This window comes from Bufo gargarizans, chromosome 7, assembly GCF_014858855.1.
Source record: "Bufo gargarizans isolate SCDJY-AF-19 chromosome 7, ASM1485885v1, whole genome shotgun sequence".
Classification (NCBI taxonomy): domain Eukaryota; kingdom Metazoa; phylum Chordata; class Amphibia; order Anura; family Bufonidae; genus Bufo; species Bufo gargarizans.
Genome location: NC_058086.1, coordinates 165,356,282 through 165,382,987, shown reverse-complemented (window position 1 = coordinate 165,382,987; position 26,706 = coordinate 165,356,282). Strand labels below are relative to the sequence as shown.

General features: G+C 46.4%; 1 protein-coding gene across 1 annotated transcript; it reads left to right on the top strand.

The window, feature by feature from the left end:
- The first annotated feature begins 2,823 nt into the window (after window positions 1-2,823).
- On the top strand, window positions 2,824-26,080 carry ABTB1 (ankyrin repeat and BTB domain containing 1). Its single transcript, XM_044301229.1, has 12 exons — window positions 2,824-3,096; window positions 4,601-4,663; window positions 6,596-6,651; window positions 7,484-7,628; window positions 9,128-9,287; window positions 9,874-9,919; window positions 13,033-13,149; window positions 13,628-13,743; window positions 18,721-18,819; window positions 19,215-19,382; window positions 21,512-21,712; window positions 25,280-26,080. Exons 1-12 carry the CDS (start codon window positions 3,041-3,043, stop codon window positions 25,484-25,486), a joined length of 1,434 nt encoding a protein of 477 aa, XP_044157164.1. The 5' UTR covers window positions 2,824-3,040; the 3' UTR covers window positions 25,487-26,080.
- The last annotated feature ends 626 nt before the right edge of the window (window positions 26,081-26,706 follow it).

Genomic DNA, 26,706 nt, shown 5'->3' with positions numbered 1-26,706 from the left:
CTGCTCCCAGAACCACTATTTGGCACCCCTACCTCTACAAAGTGTGCATAGAAATCACATATGTAATTCAAAGTAGCCCCTAACTCAAAGGTACAAACCCTAGCCTATCAAAACAGTTGCGGTAAAACAAGACCTAAAGTAATAAAAGCAATAAAAGCAATAACGACCCCCGTGCAGTCAAGGGAGCACAGACCGCTGACAGAGCAAAAATTGCAGAAACTTCGGCCATTCTCGGTCACATATCAACTAGCATCAGACTTATTAAGGTGCAAAAGTCCTGCACAAGCCAAAGGTGTTCCTAAAATAAACAGAACTTAGGAATCCTCTGTGTATGAGGTAGACATACGACCTGCAGCAACAGTTCAGGTGATTCTTTGTTTGGAACCCGGGCCTTTTCTTGAGGGAACTCTGGACCATCCGGAACATTCTGGGAGTTCAGGGAGCGGGACTCCAGTGTCTGCCGAGGGCAACCATGATGGTATGACTTGTGGCGTAGTATTGAGCAGCTCCCACGCGGCCGGCAGGTCACTGGGGATCCGTATGGTGCACCTTCTCCCCTCTTTAGAAAAGGTAAGGCCGAAAGGGAAGAGCCACTTGAACGGGATTCTGTTCACCTTCAGGATTTCCGTAATCGGGCGCAGGGCTCTCCTTTTGCTCAATGTAGAAGGCGCAAGGTCCTGGAATAGCAGGATTTTAGAACCATCGTACTTAATGTCCCCTTTTTCTCTGGCCGCCTTAAACAAAGCCGCTGTGTCCGTGTATCGCAGGAGGCCACAGACCACGTCGCGGGGGGGATCCCCTTCCTTAGGTTTGGGGCGTAGTGAGCGATGAATGCGCTCAATTGCGACCATGGAAGCACTTTCTGGGTCTAGTAGCAGTTCAAAGATGGCGGCTGCGGCCGCAGGTAACTCTTCATGAGATATTGTCTCCGGTAAACCTCTGAACCGCACATTTTTCCGCCGACTCCTATTCTCCTGATCTTCTATCAGGGCATATGCATGGTCTAGGGAGGACAGGTATGCAGAGGAATTATCACCCAGCTTGCGGGCATGCTCTAAAATGGCTCCCTGTGTTTGCTCAAGTTTCTCGACTCTATGGCCGATATGCTTCACGTCCCCCTTGATCTCGTTCAGCTCCTGCATCACCGGGAACAAAGCCGATGTAAGCGCTTGCTGTAGGAACTGTTTGGAGATAGGTTCCGGTGCCTCCGCTTGCGAGCTCAGAGATCCCTCAGTGCAAGGGCTGTCAGCTCTTTCTGCTTCCTCAATGCCCTCATCCGTGTCCGCCGGCGCCATCTTAGGCCGCTCAGATGTCGGAGCTGCAGACCGCTTATTAAAGTACTTCTCCATATCGGAGGGTCCCTTGTCTTGCTTGAGGGAATCGGTCTTTTCTTTGGGCATGTATCTGCCAATTTTCCCCATCGTAGCTCTAATAGGGTGCGAAATAAACCACTTTGTAGGGTTGTGGAGAGGAGAGCTCTCTTCACATGCGGCCGGTCAGGACGCCGGTCAAGCTCCGCCCCTTATAGTCTATAGTAGTTATATTCTTGCACATAGGAGCAGTATTATAGTAGTTATATTCTTGTACATAGGAGCAGTATTATAGTAGTTATGTTCTTGTACATAGGAGCAGTATTATGGTAGTTATATTCTTGTACATAGGAGGCAGTATTATAGTAGTTATATTCTTGTACATAGGAGCAGTATTATAGTAGTTATATTCTTGTACATAGGAGGCAGTATTATAGTAGTTATATTCTTGTACATAGGAGCAGTATTATAGTAGTTATATTCTTGTACATAGGAGGCAGTATTATAGTAGTTATATTCTTGTACATAGGGGCAGCATTATAGTAGTTATATTCTTGTACATAGGGACAGTATTATAGTAGTTATATTCTTGTACATAGGGGCAGCATTATAGTAGTTCTATTCTTGTACGTAGGAGGCAGCATTATAGTAGTTATATTCTTGTACATAGGAGCAGTATTATAGTAGTTATATTCTTGTACATAGGGGCAGTGTTATAGTAGTTATATTCTTGTACATAGGAGGCAGTATTATAGTAGTTATATTCTTGTACATAGGAGGCAGTATTATAGTAGTTATATTCTTGTACATAGGGGCAGTATTATAGTAGTTATATTCTTGTACATAGGAGCAGTATTATAGTAGTTATATTCTTGTACATAGGAGACAGTATTATAGCAGTTATATTCTTGTACATAGGAGCAGTATTATAGTAGTTATATTCTTGTACATAGGAGCAGTATTATAGTAGTTATATTCTTGTACATAGGAGCAGTATTATAGTAGTTATATTCTTGTACATAGGAGCAGTATTATAGTAGTTATATTCTTGTACATAGGAGCAGTATTATAGTAGTTATATTCTTGTACATAGGAGCAGTATTATAGTAGTTATATTCTTGTACATAGGAGCAGTATTATAGTAACTGTTGTAATACCTTAGTATACCATGCATAAGGAAGGTTTTCAGGGTAGCTCCGGTGGAGAAGGACAGTAATTGAGGACTGTACTGTCCGGGTAGTCGCTCTGACTCTGAGCCTCTGACTGTTTGGGCACACGCCACACGGGGATCTGGTCACATGTGGCGGTCACGTGATGCCGGGAGAGCCGTGTTTACATTGGAGGCTTCACACAGAAAAGGCGGGGCTTAGTTGTTTCCGCCTACTTTTTGTAAGTCTCCAGCTGGGGACGGGTCATAATGTAAGTGGGAGGAGAATATGGGCGTGGTTACCTCTCTTTTGCAGCAGATGTCTCTTATTCGTCTACTTCATTGGTATGTGGGTGTGGTTTAGGTTCCTAGGGCGTGGTTGTCGTGCTGGGGGCGAGGTCACCGTGCTGTGTCAGTGCGGCAATCAGCTGTTGTTCGGATCCGCTGTGCTCGTCCTCTTCCTGGGCCTGTCACCTGAGCCTCGTCCCGCCGCCGCCGCAGTTTCCCGGTGCTTCTAGTCTCTGCGCTCCGTACCCGCCGGGTCAATGAGCCGTTCGCTCCGCCCAGCGCCGGGCTCGGGCCGATGGACACTAGCGACCTGTTTAGCAGCTGCAGGAAGGGCGACATTTTCAGAGTGCGGTGAGTGAAAGTCCCCGGGGGGAGGGGGACACCAGGGGCACTGACTGCGACATCAGGGGACACGAGGGGGCTCCCCTGCGGAGGAGCAGATACCATGTGGGGGTTTAAATTATGCTGCGATTTCATAGCGACAATATAGTCGCACAACTTGTCTCACAGGATGGAGAGTCCCATGTGATCTGACCTCTCGCCACAGAAGTCAGTGGGTATACAGCTCAGTTCATGTCTGTGGAAATAGGCACACTGGGGGTGGCTATCCTTCCATAAGATGTGGTGTGAGGATTGTGTCCACCCAGGTAGTCAGGCGCTGGAGCTATTATCCTGGTTGTCACCCTGTAAATACCTGATCATAGCCCAGGCACCTATAGTAAATGCCATGTCACTGCTGAGACCCCACTGCAGAGCTGCACTCACTATTCTGCTGGTGCAGTCATTGTGTACATACATTACTTATCCTGTACTGATCCTGAGTTACATCCTGTATTATACTCCAGAGCTGCACTCACTATTCTGCTGGTGCAGTCACTGTGTACATACATTACATTACTTATCCTGTACTGATCCTGAGTTACATCCTGTATTATACTCCAGAGCTGAACTCACTATTCTGCTGGTGCAGTCATTGTGTACATACATTACATTACTTATCCTGTACTGATCCTGAGTTACATCCTGTATTATACTCCAGAGCTGCACTCACTATTCTGCTGGTGCAGTCACTGTGTACATACTTTACTTATCCTGTACTGATCCTGAGTTACATCCTGTATTATACTCCAGAGCTGAACTCACTATTCTGCTGGTGCAGTCATTGTGTACATACATTACATTACTTATCCTGTACTGATCCTGAGTTACATCCTGTATTATACTCCAGAGCTGAACTCACTATTCTGCTGGTGCAGTCACTGTGTACATACATTACATTACTTATCCTGTACTGATCCTGAGTTACATCCTGTATTATACTCCAGAGCTGCACTCACTATTCTGCTGGTGCAGTCACTGTGTACATACATTACTTATCCTGTACTGATCCTGAGTTACATCCTGTATTATACTCCAGAGCTGCACTCACTATTCTGCTGGTGCAGTCACTGTGTACATACATTACTTATCCTGTACTGATCCTGAGTTACATCCTGTATTATACTCCAGAGCTGCACTCACTATTCTGCTGGTGCAGTCACTGTGTACATACATTACTTATCCTGTACTGATCCTGAGTTACATCCTGTATTATACTCCAGAGCTGCACTCACTATTCTGCTGGTGCAGTCACTGTGTACATACATTACTTATCCTGTACTGATCCTGAGTTACATCCTGTATTATACCCCAGAGCTGCACTCACTATTCTTCTAGGGGCGTTCCTCTGAGTTTCAGGGTGCTCACCGAATTCTTCCTCTGCCCTCCTAGTTCATCAGCCAGATGAGGACACTTGTGACATGACCCCTTCCCTCCACCCCAATCTGCCTCATTCTTCATTGTGTTTTCTCCGTAGATACCTTGTGGAGCAGAGAGACGTGGAACTGAACGTCCGGGACAAGTGGGACAGTACGCCCCTGTAAGTGGGACAGTTCACCCCCCCCCCCTTTAAGTGGGGCAGTACCCCTCCACCCCCAACTCTAAGCAAGCAATTGGGGCGGACCCCTTCCTTCCAAGTGGGACTATTTTTATATATCTGCTTGCTGTCTGAAGAAAAACATTCAGAGGCTAAGGCTACTTTCACACTTGCGGCAGTGTGATCCGGCGGGCAGTTCCGTCGTCGGAACTGGCCGCCGGATCCGCCGATCTGCTGCTGACTGAAAGCATTTGTGAGACGGATCCGGATGCGGATCCGTCTCACAAATGCATTGCAAGGACGGATCCGTCTCTCCGCTTGTCATGCGGACCGACGGATCCGTCTTGTACATTTTTCTCATTTTTACCGATCTGCGCATGCCGGAACGACGGATCCGGCATTCCGGTATTCTGAATGCCGGATCCGGCGCTAATACATTCCTATGGGAAAAAATGCCGGATCCGGCGTTCAGGCATGTCTTCAGTTTTTTTCGCCGGAGAGAAAACCGTAGCATGCTACGGTTTTCTCTTTTGCCTGATCAGTCAAAACGACTGAACTGAAGACATCCTGATGCAAACTGAACGGATTAGGCCTCTTTCACACTTGCGTTGTCCGGATCCGGCGTGTACTCCATGTGCCGGAATTACACGCCGGATCCGGAAAAACGCAAGTGTACTGAAAGCATTTGAAGACGGATCCGTCTTCAAAATGCTTTCAGTGTTACTATGGCAGCCAGGACGCTATTAAAGTCCTGGTTGCCATAGTAGTAGCGGGGGAGCGGTATACTTACCGTCCGTGCGGCTCCCGGGGCACTTCAGAGTGACGTCAGAGCGCCCCATGCGCATGGATGACGTCCCATGCGATCATGTCATCCATGCGCGTGGGGCGCCCTGACGTCACTCTGGAGCGCCCCGGGAGCCGCACGGACGGTAAGTATGCTGCTCCCCCGCTCCCCGCTACACTTTACCATGGCTGCCAGGACTTTAGCGTCCCGGCAGCCATGGTAACCATTCAGAAAAAGCTAAACGTCGGATCCGGCAATGCGCCGAAACGACGTTTAGCTTAAGGCCGGATCCGGATCAATGTCTTTCAATGGGCATTAATTCCGGATCCGGCCTTGCGGCAAGTCTTCCGGATTTTTGGCCGGAGCAAAAAGCGCAGCATGCTGCGGTATTTTCTCCGGCCAAAAAACTTTCCGGTCCGGAACTGAAGACATCCTGATGCATCCTGAACGGATTTCTCTCCATTCAGAATGCATTAGGATAAAACTGATCAGGATTCTTCCGGCATAGAGCCCCGACGACGGAACTCTATGCCGGAACAGAACAACGCAAGTGTGAAAGAGCCCTTACTCTCCATTCAGAATGCATGGGGATATGCCTGATCAGGTCTTTTCCGGTATTGAGCCCCTGTGACGGAACTCTATGCCGGAAAAGAAAAACGCTAGTGTGAAAGTACCCTTAAATATTCAAGAAACACTTTACTTTTCACAACTGAGGGTTTGTTACAATTGTACGAAGTCTACATAACCCTCTGGGGGCTGAACACCTCAGCAGTAGCGCTCATCTCTTCTCTCTCCTTTCCTAAGAGTTTGTTACATTGTATCAGTCTAGAGTTCAGAGGTTTCAGCTTCTGGAGGATTTGTGTAGATTGGATTCTGTTGCAACAAACCCTCAGCTGTTTGAAATACCAGTACAGGTTGTCAGCCTCTGGATATAAACAGGAATGTTCCTATTCAATGAAAGCAAGCGGATATCTTTTTACCCAAAAGAGTATATATGGATTGGGGCTGCGATTTTCTGTCCCATTGTGGCCTTCAGATGGTGGAAGGGGCCTGTTTATGATGATCTGTGGATGGATATTGCGGACCCCTAATAACTGCGCTCCATCCCCTGTATGAAGACGTAGGTGACTCTGAATTTTCCTGTTTTGTAGGTACTACGCCTGTCTTTGTGGACATGAAGAACTTGTCCGCTACCTTTTAGCCAATGGTGAGTCTGCAGGATTGATGGTCATGAAAGCACAGCTGCCTGAAGTCCTCACCGGGAGGAGCTCCCCCTAGTGGCGGCTGCAGACAGCCAGATTGTTTCTGTGTGACTGTAGTTATGGAAGCTGGGGCTTTGGAGCTCTGTATCAGAAGAGTGGAGCTCAGACGCCCATAATGATATTTTAGAAAACTGATCAACATTGGACCCAGTGCTTAAAGGGGTGGTCAGACTTGTGTTAACACCTTCCCAAAATCCCCTAACTGTATTCAAATAATAAAAGAGGTTATGCTCAACATCCGTGTTTACAGACCGCAGCAGTGACGTAGCCATTCACAGCCCATAACCAATGCAGCCAGTCATTGGCCTCAGCAGTTCATGACACCAGACATATTTAGGGACTTTGGGGAGGTTTTAATATAGGTTGGACAACCCCTTTAGGGGGTTTTCAGGATTTTGTATATATTGAGGGTGTATTCTCAGGATAGGTCATATCTCATCAGCGGTGGACCGACACCCCGCACCCTGCCGATCAGCTGTTCCTGAGGGGCTCCAGAACTGCACAGCGCCATCCATTGTGTAGTGGACAGAGCTGGTAACTGCAGTTCTGCTTCCATTGAAGTGAGCGGTAACCAACTGTACCACTACACCATGTTTGGCGCTGTGAGGTTCTGGAGTGCCGACCCCACTAATCAAATTGGATAGGCCATCAATACAAAAATCCAGGAATATCCCTTTAAGGCCAGTTTATAAGAAGATACTATCGTTCAGATTGAGCGTTTTTCAGGTCTTTGGATCATTAATGTTTTTTCCCCATGTTATTCTGTCCCGGCCTCAGGAGCAAAGTGTGAAGTGAACACGTTTGATGGCGAGCGCTGTCTGTACGGAGCCCTGAGCGATACCATCCGCCGACTGCTCAAAGATTACAAGCAAATCACGGCTAAGTGCATGCAAAGAGATTACTACGATGACTTCCTGCAGAGGTAACGGGCAGAGAGTTCATGCATTTACCAAATATAATCTGACAATCCAGAAACCCTGATGCTCTGGACTTTCATTCTGCCACATGGTGTATGATGTATACCTTTGGGACAATTGTTTTTATGAATTCATTTTACACCTTTTGGCCTAAGATAAATTTTTAAATTTTTATTAAAAATGTACAGCCTTTTCTGAGGTACAGGGGTTAAAAATCAGTCTGTTTTCTTTGAATCCTGTTCGCTCATGTGTAGCTCTTATCTCTGATGTCCTGACCACATAAATGCACATGATAAGAATATGGCTTAAATGATTGTTTGAGGTCAGAAGATCAGATATGAGAGCTACAAATAAGCCGTCAGATGATGGTGTTCAGCGAAACCAGACTGATTTTTAACCCCTGTATTTCAGAAACGGCTAAATATTTTTAATAAAGACTGCAGGTCTCTAGTGTTTCATACAGCAGAGATTTGCGGCTAATTACCGTTACCAGCAATAATGCAGATCGCGGTAATTAAAGGCTTTAGATGCCGCGATCAAGCGAGATCATTGCATCTAAATGTGCGAAAACCCGGCCACCGATGACCCGTTGCGGTAGTTGCGCTGAATACTTTCAGCCTCGCTGACAAAGCTGATAGTATTCATGCTGCAATTCCTATTTTGGCCACCAGATGGCAGGCCAGGATAAGAAATTAGCAAATTATGGTTTAAATGTCAATTTAAAAATCCCTGATAGAACAAAATCAAAAATTAAAAAACATTATTTATAGGCTCATATGAGCTTCAAAATGATGCCAAAAAATTAAAAATAAAATGTAAAAAAAGATAAAAAAAATTATTTATTTTTTTCGTATAATGAAAAAAGAAATACCTAAATAACAATAAATATAAACATCATGGGTATCATCGCGATCGAAAACGCCCATACTATTAAAATATTCTAAAAAAATTCAATACAGCGAATAACGTAACAGAAAAAAGGGTCAAAATGTCCAATTTGCCATTTTTTCACTGCTTCTATTACCCCTAAAAAATGTAATAAAATGTGATCAAAAAGTCATGCACACTCCAAAATGGTATCAATAAAAACTAAAGATTGTTCCGCAAATAATGAGCCCCTAACCAGCTCAGCAGACATAAGTATAAAAAAGTTATATAGGTCAGAATATGGTGATGATAAAAACTTTTTTTTTTTTTTTACAAAGTTTACATTTATATTTACACTATCTAGACATAAAAAAACTAAACATATGGGGTATCGTTGTAATCCAATTCCACCCCATTTTGATATTATTTTTTTTACCGCCCTCATACAGCTATGTGACCTGAAATATAAAAAAGTTATGGCTCAAGGAAAATAGAGGAAAAAAAATGAAAACGCAGAAACCTCCAGTATCCTAAGGGTTAAATAAATGTCCTACAGTTTTTTTATCTTTTGAAACGTCACATCTGCTGTAACGTCTGCAGCTCAGCTTCTCTAATCTCACGTTTTCTGTCTCTGCAGACTCCTGGAGCAAGGCTCTTATAGCGACACCATGTTTCTCGTCCATGGGGAGTCTTTTTGTGCACACCGCTGCATCCTCAGTGCTCGTAGCCCCTACTTTGCTGAAATGTTTGAAACCAAGTGGAAGGGGAAAAAAATGATTGCTCTGAAGCACCCGCTGGTAAGACGAGGTGTCAATGGGGCAGGGGTTAAAAGGAAATATTGCAGCCCAAAAAAAGGTGGTATAAAATAAAAAATACTGCTTGTGTAGTACCAGGTTTTGGCCACTAGATGTCACTTTGAGCATAATTCCTCCTGTAGTATGTAAGGCAGGCATCCTCAAACTGCGGCCCTCCAGCTGTTGTAAAACTACAACTTCCGCAATGCCCTGCTGTAGGCTGATACCTGTAGGCTGTTTGGGCATGCTGGGAGTTGTAGTTTTGCAACAGCTGGAGGGCCGCAGTTTGAGGATGCCTGATGTAAGGTGTGTACAATCCATGTATAATAAGTACTGATTTACAGGGGTGTAGCTATAAGGGAGGGAGGGGGGGGGGCAGATGCAGCTTTCACACCCAGTTCTTGGGGCCAAAGACCCCTCTGCCACTTATGAATACACCAGCATTATAAGTGGCATCCAAAAGACAGGCAGGCTGCTTGTACATGATAGGTGAGGGCCCTGTTACAGATTTTACCATGGGGCAAAGGGTTCATGTTACACCTGTGCTGCTTTCATTGTCCTTTTAAATTGTCTGTTTTTGTCTCTGCAGATCAATCCAGCTGCCTTTGGCTCCATTCTTCAGTACCTGTACACGGGTTAGTGAGCTTAATCACCTGCATCACGCAATAACTTCTCGTGGCAGGGATGCGATCATATGCCACTTTATACTTCTTACAGCTGAGGGTTTGCTACAGTTGCATCTAGCCAGAACAATCCTATGTGAGCTAAACAGTGTGAATTGATACATCTTCCCTGCACTGATACATTGTAGCAGACTATCAAAACAGGAGAGAGATGTGTGGTTTTCTGGATGATTTGAATATTTAGGTTAGGTCACCAATACCCGATCGATGGGGGTCTGACACCAGGAGCCCCCGCCGATCAGCTATTTGAAGAGGCCGCGGTGCTCCAGTGAGCGTCGTGGGCTCCTCGCAGCCCATCAAGCACAGCGCCGTCCATTGTATAGTAGTTGTGCTTGGCACTGCAGCTCAGCCCTATTTACTTGAATGGCACTAAGCTGCGCCAAAGCCATGTGACCGATAAACGTGACATCGCTGGCCTAGGAAGAGGACGCAGCTCTCACCAGAGTGATGTAATCTCTTCAAACAGCTGATCGGTGGGGGATCCGGGAGTTGGCCCCCAACTATCAGATACTGATGATCTATCCTCTGGATAGGTCATCGGTAGTGTTGAGCGAACTTGTTTTTTAAGTTCTGGATCCAATATTCGGGTTTTTGAAGAATCCTTCTGCTACCACGGATCATAACGGAATTTGGAATCCATAACGGGTCATCAGTATTAAACGACTGGATAACTGCTTGACCCCTTCAACCACCATGACTTTCCTGTACGTCACAGTGGTTGAGTGAATATATGGAGCAGCCTGCTGCAGTGAGCCCGCTCCATACGCGGCGGGTGCCAGCTGCATCATACAGCAGGTACCAGGCCACTGACTGGGAACAGCGATCCTGCTGAACCCCTTCATCTAACCCTTCAGGTTTCACGATCAACACCGATCACTGCATCTGTGAGGCAAGGCAGAGGGATGCGTCTCCCTCTGCCTTCCGATCGGAACCCCCGCAGCTCCTATCGGTTACCATGGCAGCCTGGACGCTTATGAAGCCTTCCATGCCTGCCATGGTAAGATCAGTGCAGCAGGGAGCATGCAAATGTATTTTCTTTCCGTGTCCGTTCAGTTTTTTTGAGTCCGTATGCATAACCATTCATTTCAATGGGTCCGCAAAAAAAACAGAAGTTACTCCGTGTGCATTCCGTCTCCGTATGTCCGTTCAGCAAAAAAATAGAACATGTCCTGTTATTGTCCGCATTATGGCTAAGGATAGTACTGTTGTATTAGAGGCTAGCTATTCCGTCCCGCAAAATACGGAATGCACACGGATGTCTTCTGTATTTTTTGCAGACTGCAAAATACATATGGTCGTGTGAATCAGCCCTTAGGGTGAATAGGACAAGGGGACAAAAGATACCAGGTTCTAGCCCCCTTAGGGGGCTAATAGTTCTTAAATAAAAAGTTAAAAAAAATAAAATTTTAAATCACCCCTTTCCCAATTTTACATATAAAAATATTTTTATGAAAAAAATAAACATATCAGGGATCGCCACATCCCAAAATGTCTGAACTATTTAAAATAAAATCCGTGTGCAGTGAACGCTGTAACAGGTAAAAAATTAAAAACACACGATTTGCCATTTTTTTTTTTTTTTTTGTCCCTTCCCTCCCCCCAAAAAAAAATGTGAATAACAGTGATCAAAAAGTCGTACAAACCACAAAAATAGTACCAATAAAAACTACAGTTAGTCTGCAAAACTACAGTTTTTTTTTTTGTTTTTTTTGTTTTTTTTTATAGTAGTAAAACGAAACAAATCTATACAAGTTTGGTATCGCCGTATTCGCATTGAGACACAGAATAAGGGAGTCAAGTCAATTTTAGCACACGGTGAACAACGTGATGTCAAAACCCCCAAAATCTTGAATTGTTTTGTTTTTCAATTTAACTCCACAAATAATTTTTTCAATAACACACTGTAAATTAAATGGTGCCCTTAAAAAATACAACTTAGGCTACATGCACACGACCGTATGTGTTTTTCAGTCTGCAAATTGCGAATCCGCAAAAAAATATGGATGATATCCGTATGCCATCCGTTTTTTTTATTTTTATATTTGCGGAATTCAAATGCAAGAATTCAAATGCAAAAAAAAAACGGAACGGACACAGAAACCAAATGCGTTCGTGTGCATGAGGCCTAATCCTGCAAAAAAATAAGCCCTCATTGGAACGTGGGGGGAGCAAAAAATGAAAATACTAAACCAAAAATGGGCCCGGTACTTAAAGGGGTTTTCTCATCTCAGACAATGGGGGCATATTGCTAGGATATGCCTCCATTGTCTTATAGGTGCCCTCCATTGATTTCGATGGGGCCGCCGAAAATAGCCGAGCTGGCACGGCTATTGCCGTCTGCACTATAGAAATTAATGGGAGCATGGGCGCGCATGCGCGGCACGCTCCCATTCACTTCAATGGGCAAGGCGGGGATTGGCGCTTGGTGGTTGACATACCCTGGGAAATCTGGGGTCCTCCAGCCACAGCACTCCCCACTCCGTTCTCAATATAGGTGCGGGTCCCAGCGGTGGGATCCGCACCTATCAGACAATGGGGGCATATCCTAGCGATATGACCCCATTGTCTAAGATGGGAATACCCCTTTAAGGAGTTAAACTAGACTGTCACAACCTCTCAGCTGCAAGAAGTATTTTTCTTGGACAACAAGCAGAGATATCAAATGGTGGGAAAATGAAACAAAGGATATTATAAAGGTGCTGAGCTTTTAACATACAATAAATAAAGAGTTTTATCATTAAATTAATTATGGGGCAGATTTACTAAGATCAATGCTTCCAGATCCAAAACCCATCTGGAGTCAGATGCATCAACATTTATAAAAAGGTGGAGGATTCTTAATAAACTTGGTGCATCTTCGTTAGTCTGTGTGCAGAAAAAAATCGAATATCTGCCAGTTTCTGCAACTTTTTTTTTTTTTTTACCCCAAAAATCATATGCGACCCTCAAAGAATTACAGATACCCTTTAAAGTTTTGCGTAGTTACCAATGCAGATCAGCAGGGGGCGTGAATACTTCTAATTGCCATTCACTGACCATAGTGCCGCCTGTTCTTTTTCCTCCAGGTCGAATGGACATCGATGTGGAACACGTGGAGGACTGTAAGCGGCTGTCCAAGCAGTGCCGACTGCAGGATCTGATCGAAGAGCTGGAGGAGAAGTGCCAAAAAGTCTATGAATTCGGTAGGCGGTTAAAGGAATGGTCCCTGTATGGCAGTCCCTTTAAAGGGCTATTCCAGTCATATAAAATATGGCCATCCCTTTATGATAGCTGGGATCCTTAGAAAGAAGGGTTGTCCCACAAAAAATATTCTACAGTTTTCAAACCAGCACCTGGATCTGAATATTGGATTAAGGACCCCCACTTATAATAAAGAGAAAGACCGTCGCTTTAAATCTATGGAATGGGGAGGGGGTCTGGGGCAGACAGAATCGCTGGGTGCTATTCCCTGGGTCAGCAGGACTGTTGTGGGTGGCGTTGAGAGGCTCATGTGACCACAGCAAGTCAGGAGGCGGAGCCAAGATAGCATGCTATAGGGAATTTGCATTATTGTGCACTAATATCGCTGCAACCACTTAACCCTTTGTCCATCTGCCCGTACAGCAATACACTGCAATTTTTGTTTAAAATATTAATATTACATCTCTTTCCTCCCGCCAGTTTCTTCCAAGCCGGGGACATGTGTGAAGGTCCTGACCGTAGAGCCTTCTGGGAATGGACGGCTGCAGGAGGACCTGGCCATGCTTGCTGACTGTGCCCTGCCCGCCGAGCTCCGGGTGAGATTCCTTCCCAGTAATGTGAACCATGACCTATAGAAGCATCTTTAGGCCTCTTTCACACAAACGATACGGATTGGTTCCGTGAAACTCGCACCATTTTGCAAGCAAGTTCAGTCAGTTTTGTCTGTGATTGCGTTCAGTTGTTCAGGTTTTTTTCTGCGCGAGTGCAATGCGTTTTTCACGCGCATGATAAAAAAAACTGAAGGTTTACAAACAACATCTCTTAGCAATTGTCAGTAAAAAACGCATAGCACCCGCACTTGCTTGCCGATGCGATGCATTTTTTACTGAAGCCCCATTCACTTCTATGGGGCCAGGGCTGCGTGAAAAACATACAGAATATAGAACATGCTGCGATTTTCATGCAACGCAGAACTGATGCGTGCAAAACAACGCTCATGTACACAGACCCATTGAAATGAGTGGGTCAGGATTCAGTGCAGGTGCAATGCGTTCACGTCACGCATTGCACCCGGGCGGAAAACTCGCTCGTGTGAAAGTGGCCTTACAGCAGGAAATCCTGCCGCTTTCTAATATGCCGTGGGAGGGATTTATAGAAATGCAGTGGAGTAAGAAGCACGCCTGCGCAGAAATATTGGTATTTACACGTACTGTAATTTGTATCTGTTTTTAGTGCAAATTATAGTAAATTTGTTGGTTTGTGGCAGGCACGCCCCCTTCTGATAAACTCCGCCCATTTGTCCCACCACACAAGTGGCAAGTGAAGCCGTAAAACGACAGTTGCAAACCCCTGCACCGATAAGACATGAGCTGTAAATTGCGACTTTTACAGCTAGAATGCTTAATAAATTCCACCCCCCATTTCCTCATTTTGAAGATCTCTGCTTGCTGACAGTAAATGGCAACTCCATCCTGACTTTAGGTTGCTCACCCAACTGCAGCTTGTCCCAATGTATCAGTGTAGGTAAGCGGGGGGAGTACAGGACAGGAGGGGAGATTTGTACTGCCGCCATGTTTAGCTGTCTGGGCTGATGCATTGTAACAAACTGTAGAAGAAGGCTTTGGTCAGAAGGAGTTTTCAACGAACAAGAATGTTTCCGTATGATGACCGCAAGCAGAGATGCTAAAAGCAGTGGGAACGTGAAACTCACAGCGTCAGGTTCGTGAGATCTGTCTGTTGCCCACAGCAACCAATCGGAGCTCGGCTTTCATTTTTCAGCAGCACTGTGAGGAATGTAAGCTGGGTTGTGATTGGTTGCTATGGACAGTTTCAGACATCTCCTCTGTGGTATCTGTTTAATGACACTCTGATTAAACTTTGACACAAAACTGGACAACAGTCTGGGGGGGATGGATAGTTTTAGGATTATAATGGAGACCCCTTGGGCTAAGCGCTGTGTGTGTGTGTGTGTAGGGGTCGGGCACAGCCTTTGCCCTGGTGCCTCACGCTGGCAGCCATTTGTGCCCACCTCACTCTACCGAATAAAGTCCCTGTGTATCTTTTCCTCTGGGATTTCTATAATTACAGGACCTGCCATGTTTTACCTCAGAGTTTGGTCCGCAGGAGCTGTTACTGGATCACCTTGACCCGGGGCGGCTTCTAAATATAACGTCCCGGCCGGCGAGTCGAGCACAGAACGTATTTATCCTCAGGGCCAGTAAATTCTGTTCTGAAAACCAATATGGCCTTTGTGGCGGCTTGTGCAGAATTTGTCACCCATTTCCCCCCCCCCCATCCCAAGAAAACTGGGCGACCGCCCTTGGTGTCACCTTTTGGGATTTTGGTGTCACTCTGTGTTCCCTTTCACTGACAGCAATCTGAGATACGAAGGAGTTGAAACATAAACAAGCTTAATCATCCTTTAAGCCTTATTTACATCAAACTGGACCCCCCTCCATTTAAAGGGGTTATACAGGTTAAAAAAATGGCTGCTTTCTTCCAAATACAGCGCCACCCCTGTCCACAGGTTGCCTTTGGAACTGCAGTTCATCTCCATTCACTTCAGTGAAGCTAAAGCGCAGTACCAGACAAAACTATGGAGAGGTGTGTCACCATTTCTTGAAGAAAGCAGCCTTTTTTTTTTTTTTTTTTAATCCTGGTCGACCCGGCCTGGGCGAGATGACCGCTTTATTTGCTTTAATGTCTTGTTCCCTTTTTTTTATTTTTTATTTTTTCCCCAGAACAGTGCCACCTCTGTCAACAGTTTATGTCTGGTATTGCAGTTTAGCCCCAATTGCTCGCTATTGGAATGAGCTGCAATACCTCATCTGGCCTGTGGACAGGATTGGCGCTCTTTTAGCCATGCTTTTTATGATTTTAGTATTAATTAGTGGATGCAGTTGTTTATTGAAACATAACCCCCACTCCCCATAGGTTGTAATCGGAGGGTAGAAGATGGCACCGCCCCCTGGACTCTTTAAAAACAAGACTGCATGGTAGTGTGTGTCATGTGACCCTTCCCTGCTTTGCTGAGTGGCTGAGGAAGGGCCTATGTGCTATTGTCTTGTCCCCATTTAGTTGGTCGCTGGTGCGTCCCCTAGGGGAACGTCTCTTTTACGTGTTCCCTTTAAGGCGCTCTCTTTTAGGTCAATGGTCTCCTCCTGTTGCAAAACTACTACTGAATCTGTGGGAGCATGCTGGGGATTGTAGTTTTGCAGATAAAAAAATCTGAATGATCTAAATGGAAGTCTGCAGTGTCACATTCAAATCCCCTGTGATAATCCAGACACGACTCACGGCGTCCTCGTGACTACGGAACTTATAGCGTGTAATTACCTCGCTGCTTCTTCCCTGCACCTTATGCATCTATTTTCTTGTCATCAGGACGTCACGCACATCATGTACGTTGTGTTGTTCTTTATAAAGCTGCTTTTCTTCCCGCTCACGATCCTGCACTCAAGTTTTCTTCAGCACGGCTTTAATAATTGTCTTATTTTGCTGGAAAGCTGCGGAGAGTGCCGGGAAACAGCATTTACAAAATTATGGGAATCTGTCAGACCATGCTAAACTGCTGACCGCACTAGGTAGGGGCTGGGGAGAGCAGGATGAACATACCTTTTGTAGAGCTTTTATTATCAGGAGTGGTGTGGCATAGAAGGTTTTATTCTGCTACGTCCTGCTCCTTCTAGTGCCCAGGAGGCAGAGCTTCACTGTGAGGGGCAGTTCACACAGGACTTTTTTCTGTGGAATTATGGAGCCGACAGCAGTGCCGAATTCCCACCGGAAGCTGCTTCATTTCTGCCTTTCATTCATTTCAATGGGAGGCAGCGCTGAAGATCTCAGAGCGGCAGTTTAAAGCCAAAGCTGCACCAAGAACGGACGTGTCTCGGTGCTGCGGCTGAAATGGGAGGTAGAAAAGACGCGATTTTGGCGAAACCAGCAAGAAACTATGCGGCTGCCAGCAAAATTGCTAAAGACGCCGTGTGAACATGGTCTCTCTCCATTGAGCTGCTTCCCAGCCCCTTACCACTACTCTGATTGACAGCTGTAGCGTCCAACTCTGAGTCCACTACAGCTGCCACTCAGAACAAAGGGGAGGGGCTGTGAAGCAGCACGGCGCAGAGCGCCTCACACTGAAGCTCCGCCTCCTATCCACTTGCAGTATTTGGCAGAATAACTTCATATTAACGCTACTCCTGATGCTAATAGATTTGTTTGTACTGTTGTCTCCAATCACTACCTAGTGCCGTCAGCAGTATAGCATGGTCAAAACTGCTGACAGACTCCCTTTAACAAAGATTAAAGGGGTTGTGCCCTGTCCATATGCCTTACTAAAAGGTGACCCCGCTGTGGAGGAGCTGGAAGAGAGAGACTCAGCGGGGCAATGTATTACCTAGTCACCAAGTCATTTGAATGGATGCCATATAATACCGTGTTTTTCCTGTAGTGGGCGCTGCAGGAAAATGTCACCACCCTTAGCTCTCGACAGACGGGATATCCCGTTTTTAAAGGGGTTTTATTTAAATAACATGAAATCTTTGTATGACGACAGTTCTGCAAACCTTTTTCAACACTTCTTCTTGCTGTCAGTGAACGGAAGCGGTCTTGTTAGTGGCAGACTGGTGAAATCTCTCTTCCAGTTGATACAGATTGCATAAAATATAGATGGATCTGCAGGAAACTTTAATGTCAGCTTTTAGAGATTCATATATTATCTCACCGCATTTCAGTTCTCGTCATTGCCAATCCCGACGAGCCTGTATATAAACGTACCGGCTGGATCCTAGGTTGGTTTCCCTTGCCTTGTGATCTCCCCTATACTGAAGCTGCTCCTCAGCCCTCACAATATTTAGCCCAGCGCACGTCCACACTTGCATCGATGCTTTCCTCCTATTTGGGTCATCGGGAGGCAAAATAACAAAAACTTGTGCAGGATCTCAATATTGATTATTCTCCTTTTTTATATGTCCTAAGATAAAAGCGATTGAAAAGCAGATCATAAAACCAATGTTGCACCTTGCTCAACCATCTAAGCCTACTTTCACGTCAGCGGCAGAGGATCTTGAAACCAGGCCAAAAACGGTTCCGTTTTGGGCCAATCCATTCTGAACGGAGTATGCTCTGTTCAAGATGCATCATAATGCGTTCCGTTCCGGTTTGTTCTGTTTTGTGGACGGACACAAAGTCACTGCAACCTGCTGTTTTGTGTCCGGTCATCGAAACAGAACAAATCGGATCCATCACCAAAAACAAGTCATAGGTGACTGACCCGTTTTTTTGGGATCCTAAAAAAATCTGATCCATCACCCATTGACTTGCGTTGTTTTTGGTGATGGATCCGATTTGTTCTGTTTCAATTTAACACAACCGCATCCTTATGCAACGGATGCATCCTGATGTGTTAAATCAAACTGAACCATTTTGGTCCAGTTTTGAGATCCTCTGCCAGATCTCGAAACCAGAAACCAAAGCGCAGACATGAAAGTAGCCTTAGCCATCGGGCTATCGCAAGGGATGCGGGTGCATGGCTTGTTACGGTTGGACTTCATATCTCATTGGCCTGTTCCTTGCAGGTTGGGTTCGGGGAGCTGCCTTTCGACAGCACTGATAATTTCTCCAGTTACCCCGACGTCTGCTTCCAGATCGTGGGCTACAACTTCCTCTGTCACAAGGTAATGGCCGTGTGCGTCTTCCGGGTGTTTGTCTTTGTTCTCCTTTTTACACTAGGGCATCTATATCCATGCAGTGATCTCCAGCCTGTGGTGAGACTACAACCCCCAGCATGTTCTGACAGCTGCAGGCTCTCGGGGGATGCAGAGAGTTGTAGTTTATCCACAGCCAGAGAGCCACAGGTGGGAGATCAGTGTGCTAATGGGTGCAGCCAGGGGCGGACATTTGGTACTGCATGTGCAGCTGCACGGGGGCCCAATAGGTAGGGGACATGGGAGGTGCTCTATCATGGTCTATTGTTCTGTCTGTGTCTGCCCCCACACACCCTCACTTGGCCAATCTACAGCTCCAGAAGGAATCCCCTAATTGCCGTTAACTCTTTCCTTCTCCATTGCAGTCGTTTTTCTGTGGCCGAAGTGACTACTTTAAAGCCCTCCTTCAGGATCACTTCTGTGAGAGTCAGGAGCTGCAGACGCAGCCGAGCGTCCCGGTCATCACCCTGCACAACATCAGCGAGGAGACGTTTACCCGGGTGCTGTACTACATCTACACCGACGACACCGAGGTGAGCTTTCCGCATTGTGTCCGTATGATGGCGTATGGCTAGGGTCTGGGGGTGGGGGTCCAATCACTTAAACCCTTTGGCTTTTCTTCTACAGTATGCTACTGTTTACCTGACGCTATGTTGGAAATTCCACACCGCCCCATTTATGTTTTTGCGATAACTTATTTAGCAGAACTTTTCTTAAAAGGGACCTTAAATCGGTCGTCTCACTTCAGTAAGTGGCATTTATCATGTAGAGAAAGTTAATACAAGGCATTTACTAATGTATTGTTATTATCCATATTGCCTCCTTTGCCGGCTAGAGTCATTTTTCCATCACATTATACACTGCTCGTTTCCAAGGTTACAGACCACCCTGCAATCAATCAGTGGTGGTTGTGCTTGTACACTATATAGAAAAAAGCACCGGTCTCTCTGGTGGCAGGGACCATGGGAGCGCACATAGGCTAGTGCTTTTTCCTATATTGTGCAAGCACGACCACCACTGATGGATTGCAGGGTGGTCTGTAACCATAGAAACAAGCAGTGTATAATGTGATAGATGAATGAATCGGGTCATGTGTGTGGGCAGAAATGGCCAGTCCATCTGGTCTGATCACACCATGTAGCACTAATTGCTGACAACATTACTGTTGGTGATAATAGAAAGGTGTCAGGACACATGGGACATTGCAGCTTGCTGTGTACCCGCAGACCGGTCAGAGTGCCTAGGATGACCAACCCCAAAAGCACCCACAATGGACACATGGAGCATCAGAACTTGACCATAGAGCAATGGAAGACGACGACCTGGTCTAATGAATCTGGTTACATCATGTGGACGGCCGGGTGCATGCGTCACTTACCTGGGGAAGAGATGGCATCAGGTACACTATTAGAAGAAGGCAGCCTGGTCTCATGAATCTGGTTACATCATGTGGACGGCCGGGTGCATGCGTCACTTACCTGGGGAAGAGATGGCATCAGGTACACTATTAGAAGAAGGCAGCCTGGTCTCATGAATCTGGTTACATCATGTGGACGGCCAGGTGCATGCGTCACTTACCTGGGGAAGAGATGGCATCAGGTGCACTATGGGAAGAAGACGACCTGGTCTCATGAATCTGGTTACATCATGTGGACGGCCAGGTGCATGCGTCACTTACCTGGGGAAGAGATGGCATCAGGTGCACTATGGGAAGAAGACGACCTGGTCTCATGAATCTGGTTACATCATGTGGACGGCCGGGTGCATGCGTCACTTACCTGGGGAAGAGATGGCACCAGGTGCACTATGGGATAAAACAAGCTGGCAGAGGCAGTGTGAAGCTCTAGGAAACTCTGGGTCCTGGCATCCTGCAGATGAGACGCGTACCACCTACCTAACATTGTACCTCTTTTGTGGCAGCAGTGCCCCCCATCAGCAGTGACTTCTATCAGCAGGATAAGGTCCCGGCTACACTGCAAACACCGTCCAGGAATGGGGAACATGACTAAAAGATGAAGGTGATGACTTGTCTCCAGATCCCCAGTTCTCAAGACGATCGACATCTGTGGGATCTGCTGGAAAACAAGTCTGATGCTTGGAGGCTGCACCGAGCAACTTACATGATTTATAGGACAGATACTGCAGGACACATCGGAGGTCTTGTGGAGTCCAGGTCAGAGCACGAGGAGAGTACACAATATCAGGCAGGTGGTTGTGATGTCGCGGCTGATGTACATCTAGAAACAAAAAATACACCGAAAACCTCTCAAGATTTGAAGTCGCACCTCTATTCTACCAGCAGGTGGCAGCAGTGAGCTATGTGTGATGCCTTGATGGGTCCTTACTGGGATGGATATACATGTACCCTTGATAATGCAGTTTGTGGTAAAAGTTGTCAGTGCTGGATAAACCTTATTGTCAGGTCTTTGGCTCCTGAAGACCATTATAAAGTCCTTATGCATGGACTTGTGCTGTTTTCAGCTCCCTTCCTGACCTCAGCTGGTATGTCCCACCCCCGGTGCACACGTCTGTCGTGGGAAAGGTTGGTCCGGACGTTTCTGGGAAACTTCATAACATCGTTTCCAGCTTCTCTCATTACAACCGCGTCTTTTTTGGTCGCTTTGACCCTTTGTCCTGACCCCTCTGTCCGCTCTCTTTGCAGCTTTCCCCGGAGAACGCATACGAGGTGCTCTGTGTGGCGGACATGTATCTGCTCCCAGGGCTGAAGCGGCTGTGCGGTAAGATCTTGGCGCAGATTCTGGACGAGGACAATGTGGTCACCATTTGGAAGACGGCAAAGCTTTTTCAGCTGACGCGGCTGGAGGATCAGTGCACGGAGTATATGGCCAGAATTATCGAAAAGGTACAGAAACTGTCAAGGTTACATCTGTCTCTGCCAAGGGCCTAAAGGCCAATTCTAACCCCAGACGGATTGGTCCATTCATATAAAGCAGGCATGCTCAACCTGCGGCCCTCCAGCTGTTGCAAAATTACAACTCCCAGTATGCCTGAACAGCCTACAGCAGGGCATTGTGGGAGTTATAATTTTACTACAGATGGAGGGCCGCAGGTTGAGCATGCCTGATATAAAGTATTCCACCTAGCATTATGCAGCTTTCATATACTTTGCTTTTCATTACCTCTGCTTGCTGCCAGTGTTTGGACGCGTTCATTGGTTTTATTCAGAGTCTGAAAACCTGTCCTGACCAAGTGCTCCTCACCCAGCGGTCGTTTCAGTTTGTTACAGTGTGGCGGCGCAGCTAAAGGAGTAGCGTCCAGGACATAATATAGTTATGTCGCTGTGCGTGGCTCACGGAAGGCTGCATAGTCTGACACACTGTAACAAACCTTCAGCTGTGTGAGTAGCACAAGATCAGGATGGCCTTTTCACTACGGAATAGAAAGGTTTCCATTTCCTTTCAGTAAGCAATAATGTGATATTGTCGCCTGCACTGTCACATAGTAACAAACTATCAGGACAAGAGACATTTGTGCAGCTGATGTGTTTCACTCAGAGTATTGTCTAGGCTGGATACATTGTAACAAACAATTAGCTATGAGAAGTACATAACTGGAAAATGAACACTCTGGATGAGCTTAAATAGGACCTTTCACTACTCTACAAACTAAAAACTAACTAGATCAGTGGGCAGAGCGGCGCCCAGGGGTCCCCCTGCACTTACTAGTATGCCTGGGCGCCGCTCCGTTCGCCCGGTATAGGCTCCGGTGTCTGCGCTCCCTCTGACTGATTTTTTGTAGGAGGCGTGTCCCTTGCTGCAGTGCTGGCCAATCGCAGCGCACAGCTCATAGCCTGGCTATGAGCTGTGCGCTGCGATTGGCCAGCAGTGCAGCAAGGGACACGCCTCCTACAAGAAATCAGTCAGAGGGAGCGCAGACACCGGAGCCTATACCGGGCGAACGGAGCGGCGCCCAGGCATACTAGTAAGTGCAGGGGGACCCCTGGGCGCCGCTCTGCCCACTGATCTAGTTAGTTTTTAGTTTGTAGAGTAGTGAAAGGTCCTATTTAAAGGGGTTGTCCAGCATTTTGATATTGGCCCTATCCTTAGGATCATCAATATCAGATCGGCGGGGATTCGACTCCTGCCTCCTGCACCCCTATCAGCTGTTTAAAGAGGCTGTGGCTCTCTGGAGAGCGCTGCAGCCTCCTTGCAGATTGCGACGCACAGCGCTGACCATTGTATAGTGGCTGTGCTTGGTACTGCAGCTCAGGACTATTCACTTGACCAATAAAAATGACGTCACCGCTGCTTCCTCTAGAAACAGCTGATCGGATATTGAGGGCCAACATCAAAATCCTGGAGAACCCCATTAGGGTGCATTCACACGACCGTATTTTTGGCTCCGCATCCGTTCCGCATTTTTGCGGAACGGGTGCGGACCCATTCATTTCAATGGGGCCACAAAAGATGCGGAAAGCACACAATGTGCTGTCCGCATCCGTAGATCCGTTACGCGGCCCCGCAAAAAAGATAGAGCATGTCCTATCCTTGTCCGCAATCGCAGACAAGAATAGGCATTTCTATCATAGGGCCGGCTACATTCACACGGCCGGTATCCGTGTTTTGCGGATCCGCAATTTGCGGACCGCAAAACACATACGGTCATGTGAATGTAGCCTTAATGTGATTGAGATGAGATTGACAAAGTATAAATGTGGTGCCCCTGTTATTTTGGGTTCTGCAGCAGAGTATATGATGAGGTAACATTAATACTGGGTGGCATCTCCTCTTGCTGTGATAGAGGCTGCCCCTCTGTTATGGTGGTGGTCAGATGCTGGACATCCTCCTGTGGTTATTCCAAGCAATTTAATCTTGGGGCCAAGGTGGTTGTCAGCTGCTGAACATGGGAGATCTGTCTTTCAGTCCCATACGTTCTTAATGGGATGAGTGACGTGGTGATGGAGCTGCTGGAGAACCTGACGAGCACGTTGTGTGTGGCGGCGTTATCTTGTTGGACACCATGTCTCCTAACAGAGTCGCAAAAGGCAGTAGGACTGGTTCCACGATGTCCTGGACATACTGAAGGCCGGTCAGTGTTCCCTCTGCCAATAATGTATTAGGCTAGGATTTTTTTTTTTCCTACCACCACATGTAAACATGAGTGTTCCCATTCACAGACATGAAGCCTGTGCACTACACAAATAGCCTATTGACAGGCTGATACACAAAACCGGCACTGATACATTGTGCCACACTATCCATAGGTGTATAAATCTCTGCTTCATGTCTGTGAACGGGAACACTCATGCTTACTTGTGGTGGTTGAAGAAAAAAATAATCGCCTTCTGATCTAATACTTCCCACAGCCAAATGTTTGTTACAATGTATCCAGTCTAGGCAATCTTCTGTGGCAGAAACACATCAGCAGCACACCTCTCTTCTGCCCTGACAGTTTGTTACAATGTATCGGTCTGTTTAGCTCACAGAGGATTTGTTAGACTGGATCCAATTGTCGCAAACACTCTGCTGCGAGAAGCATTAGGTTTGGGGAGAGTTTAAACTTTTGGAAATAACCAAGAATAGTTTCATTCTATGATGGCAAGCAGAGATTACCTTTAAAGGGCTTCTGTCAGCCCACTAAACCGTTTTTGTTTTTTTGGTTAATAATAATCCCTACACTGCGAGCTCCCTATACATAAGCTAAATATTCATTTTTGTTCAGTAGATTTTGTTAAAAAGCAATTTTTATAATATGTAAATTACCTTGCTACCAGCAAGTAGGGCGGCTACTTGCTGGTAGCAGCCGCATCCTCCTCTCATAATGACGCCCCCTCCGCTGTGCGAGTGACAGGGCCAGGGAACGGGATCGTTCTCTGCTGGCCCTATTTGAATTCAAAATATCGCGCCTGCGCCGTACCTGTCTTTAATCGGCACAGGCGCACTGAGAGGAGGCCGCTCTGTCGGCCGCTCCATCCTCAATGCGCCTGCGCCAATGACGTCACATCTACACCCGGCGCAGGCGCATTGAGGATGGAGCGGCTGAGAGAGCGGCCGCCTCTCAGTGCGCCTGCGCCGATTAAAGACAGGTACGGCGCAGGCACGATATTTTGAATTCAAACAGGGCCAGCAGAGAACGATTCATTGCCCAGTGATTCTGCTTTGTATCTGTATTAGGCCTCATGCACACGGCCGTGTTCCGCGGCCGAGAGCGGACCGTGGAAACCCGGCCGGGATTCCTGCTGACAGCATGAGCGCACGGCGTCATTGGTTTAGTGTATTACTGTACAGCAGCGGCTGCATGAAGCGCACGGCCTCGTAGCAACCAATAACGCCGTGCGCTCATGCTGTCAGCAGGAATCCCGGCCGGGTTTCCACGGTCCGCTCTCGGCCACGGAACACGGACGTGTGCATGAAGCCTTACTGTGAACAATCCCTTTTAAAGTGCCCTCTCCATTTTTTACATCCCTCAGCTGGTGGATTCGGATGAGTTTGCTTCTGCAGTACGTGAAGACGCTGCGGAGGTAGAAGAGCGCCAGGAGACAGACTCCATCCCGCTGATTGATGATATACGCTTCCACATCGCTAACAACGTGCAGACGTATAGCGCCATAGAAGACGCGAACCAGCGACTGGATGCTTTAGAGCAGCTGCTGGGCATTCTGGGGCTGGAGTGCTGAGCGCAGTCTGTGTCCTGCTCGTAGAGCGCTCCGATACCTTGCCACGCTTTATGCATTAAATGATGTGGGAGCAGCACACAACGTATTCAGGGGAGATCCGATAAGCTACTGCAGATGCCTGGCTGGAAACCATATAACTGAACAAGCCCTTTAATTATTAAAGGGGTGTTTTCAAGATCTCTGCTTGCTGTCATTTAGTTGGAGCCATCATTTAGTCCTGGCTGTGTGACGAAAGCACAGGTGTCGCAAGACGCGGCTATGCTAGCTTTACTGAAATGAGCCGTGCACCAGTGTGAGCATCACGTGACCAGGGCTAAACTGGAAGGAAACAGTAAAGGAGCCTATGGAACAACAGCGAGCAGAGATATTGAAAGCAGCACGGAATTGATTCAAAAAGTGTATTGGAAAATGTTAGAACTCTTCATGATATATAGAATAGCTTTTCATTTGCTGAAACAGGAATTCCCCTTTAAGTTTAACGTATAGCTGTCAGCGTGTGTGTGAGATGTGTCGTTAGACTGACTCCACGCGGTCAGCAGCATCACTGTAACGACCTCTTATTATGAAGATTTATTAATGCATTTCAAATAGTCATCACTGTGTGACGTGGTTTCTTTATTATGAGATGCAATTCAGATTGGGAGGATATAGATAACGATAATGATCTGCCTTGATTAATTATCAGATAATCCAACTTTATCACTTGAAGCTTGGCTGCCGACCATATCGATAAGTACTTTGTGTGCCCATATAGAGGGGAAGCAGTTCAGCATGCCCCATTTTTCAACTGCTCATCTGTCTGCTTTCTACGAACAACTAAAGATTGGTTCCTTTTAAAGCACAAATGTATACAAATAATTATATAAATACATTACTTATCCTGTTTTCTACTCCAGAGCTGCACTCTATTCTGCTGGTGCAGTCACTGTGTACATACATTACTTATCCTGTACTGATCCTGAGTTACATCCAGTATTATACTCCAGAGCTGCACTCACTATTCTGCTGGTGGAGTCACTGTGTACATACAGGATGTAACTCAGGATAAGTAATGTATGTACACAGTGACTCCTCCAGCAGAATAGTGAGTGCAGCTCTGGAGTATAATACAGGATGTAACTCAGGATAAGTAATGTATTATACTCCAGAGCTGCACTCACTATTCTGCAGATTAGTGTTCCATGCAGCAAACTTGTTATCAGGCACACACCTACAGCTTA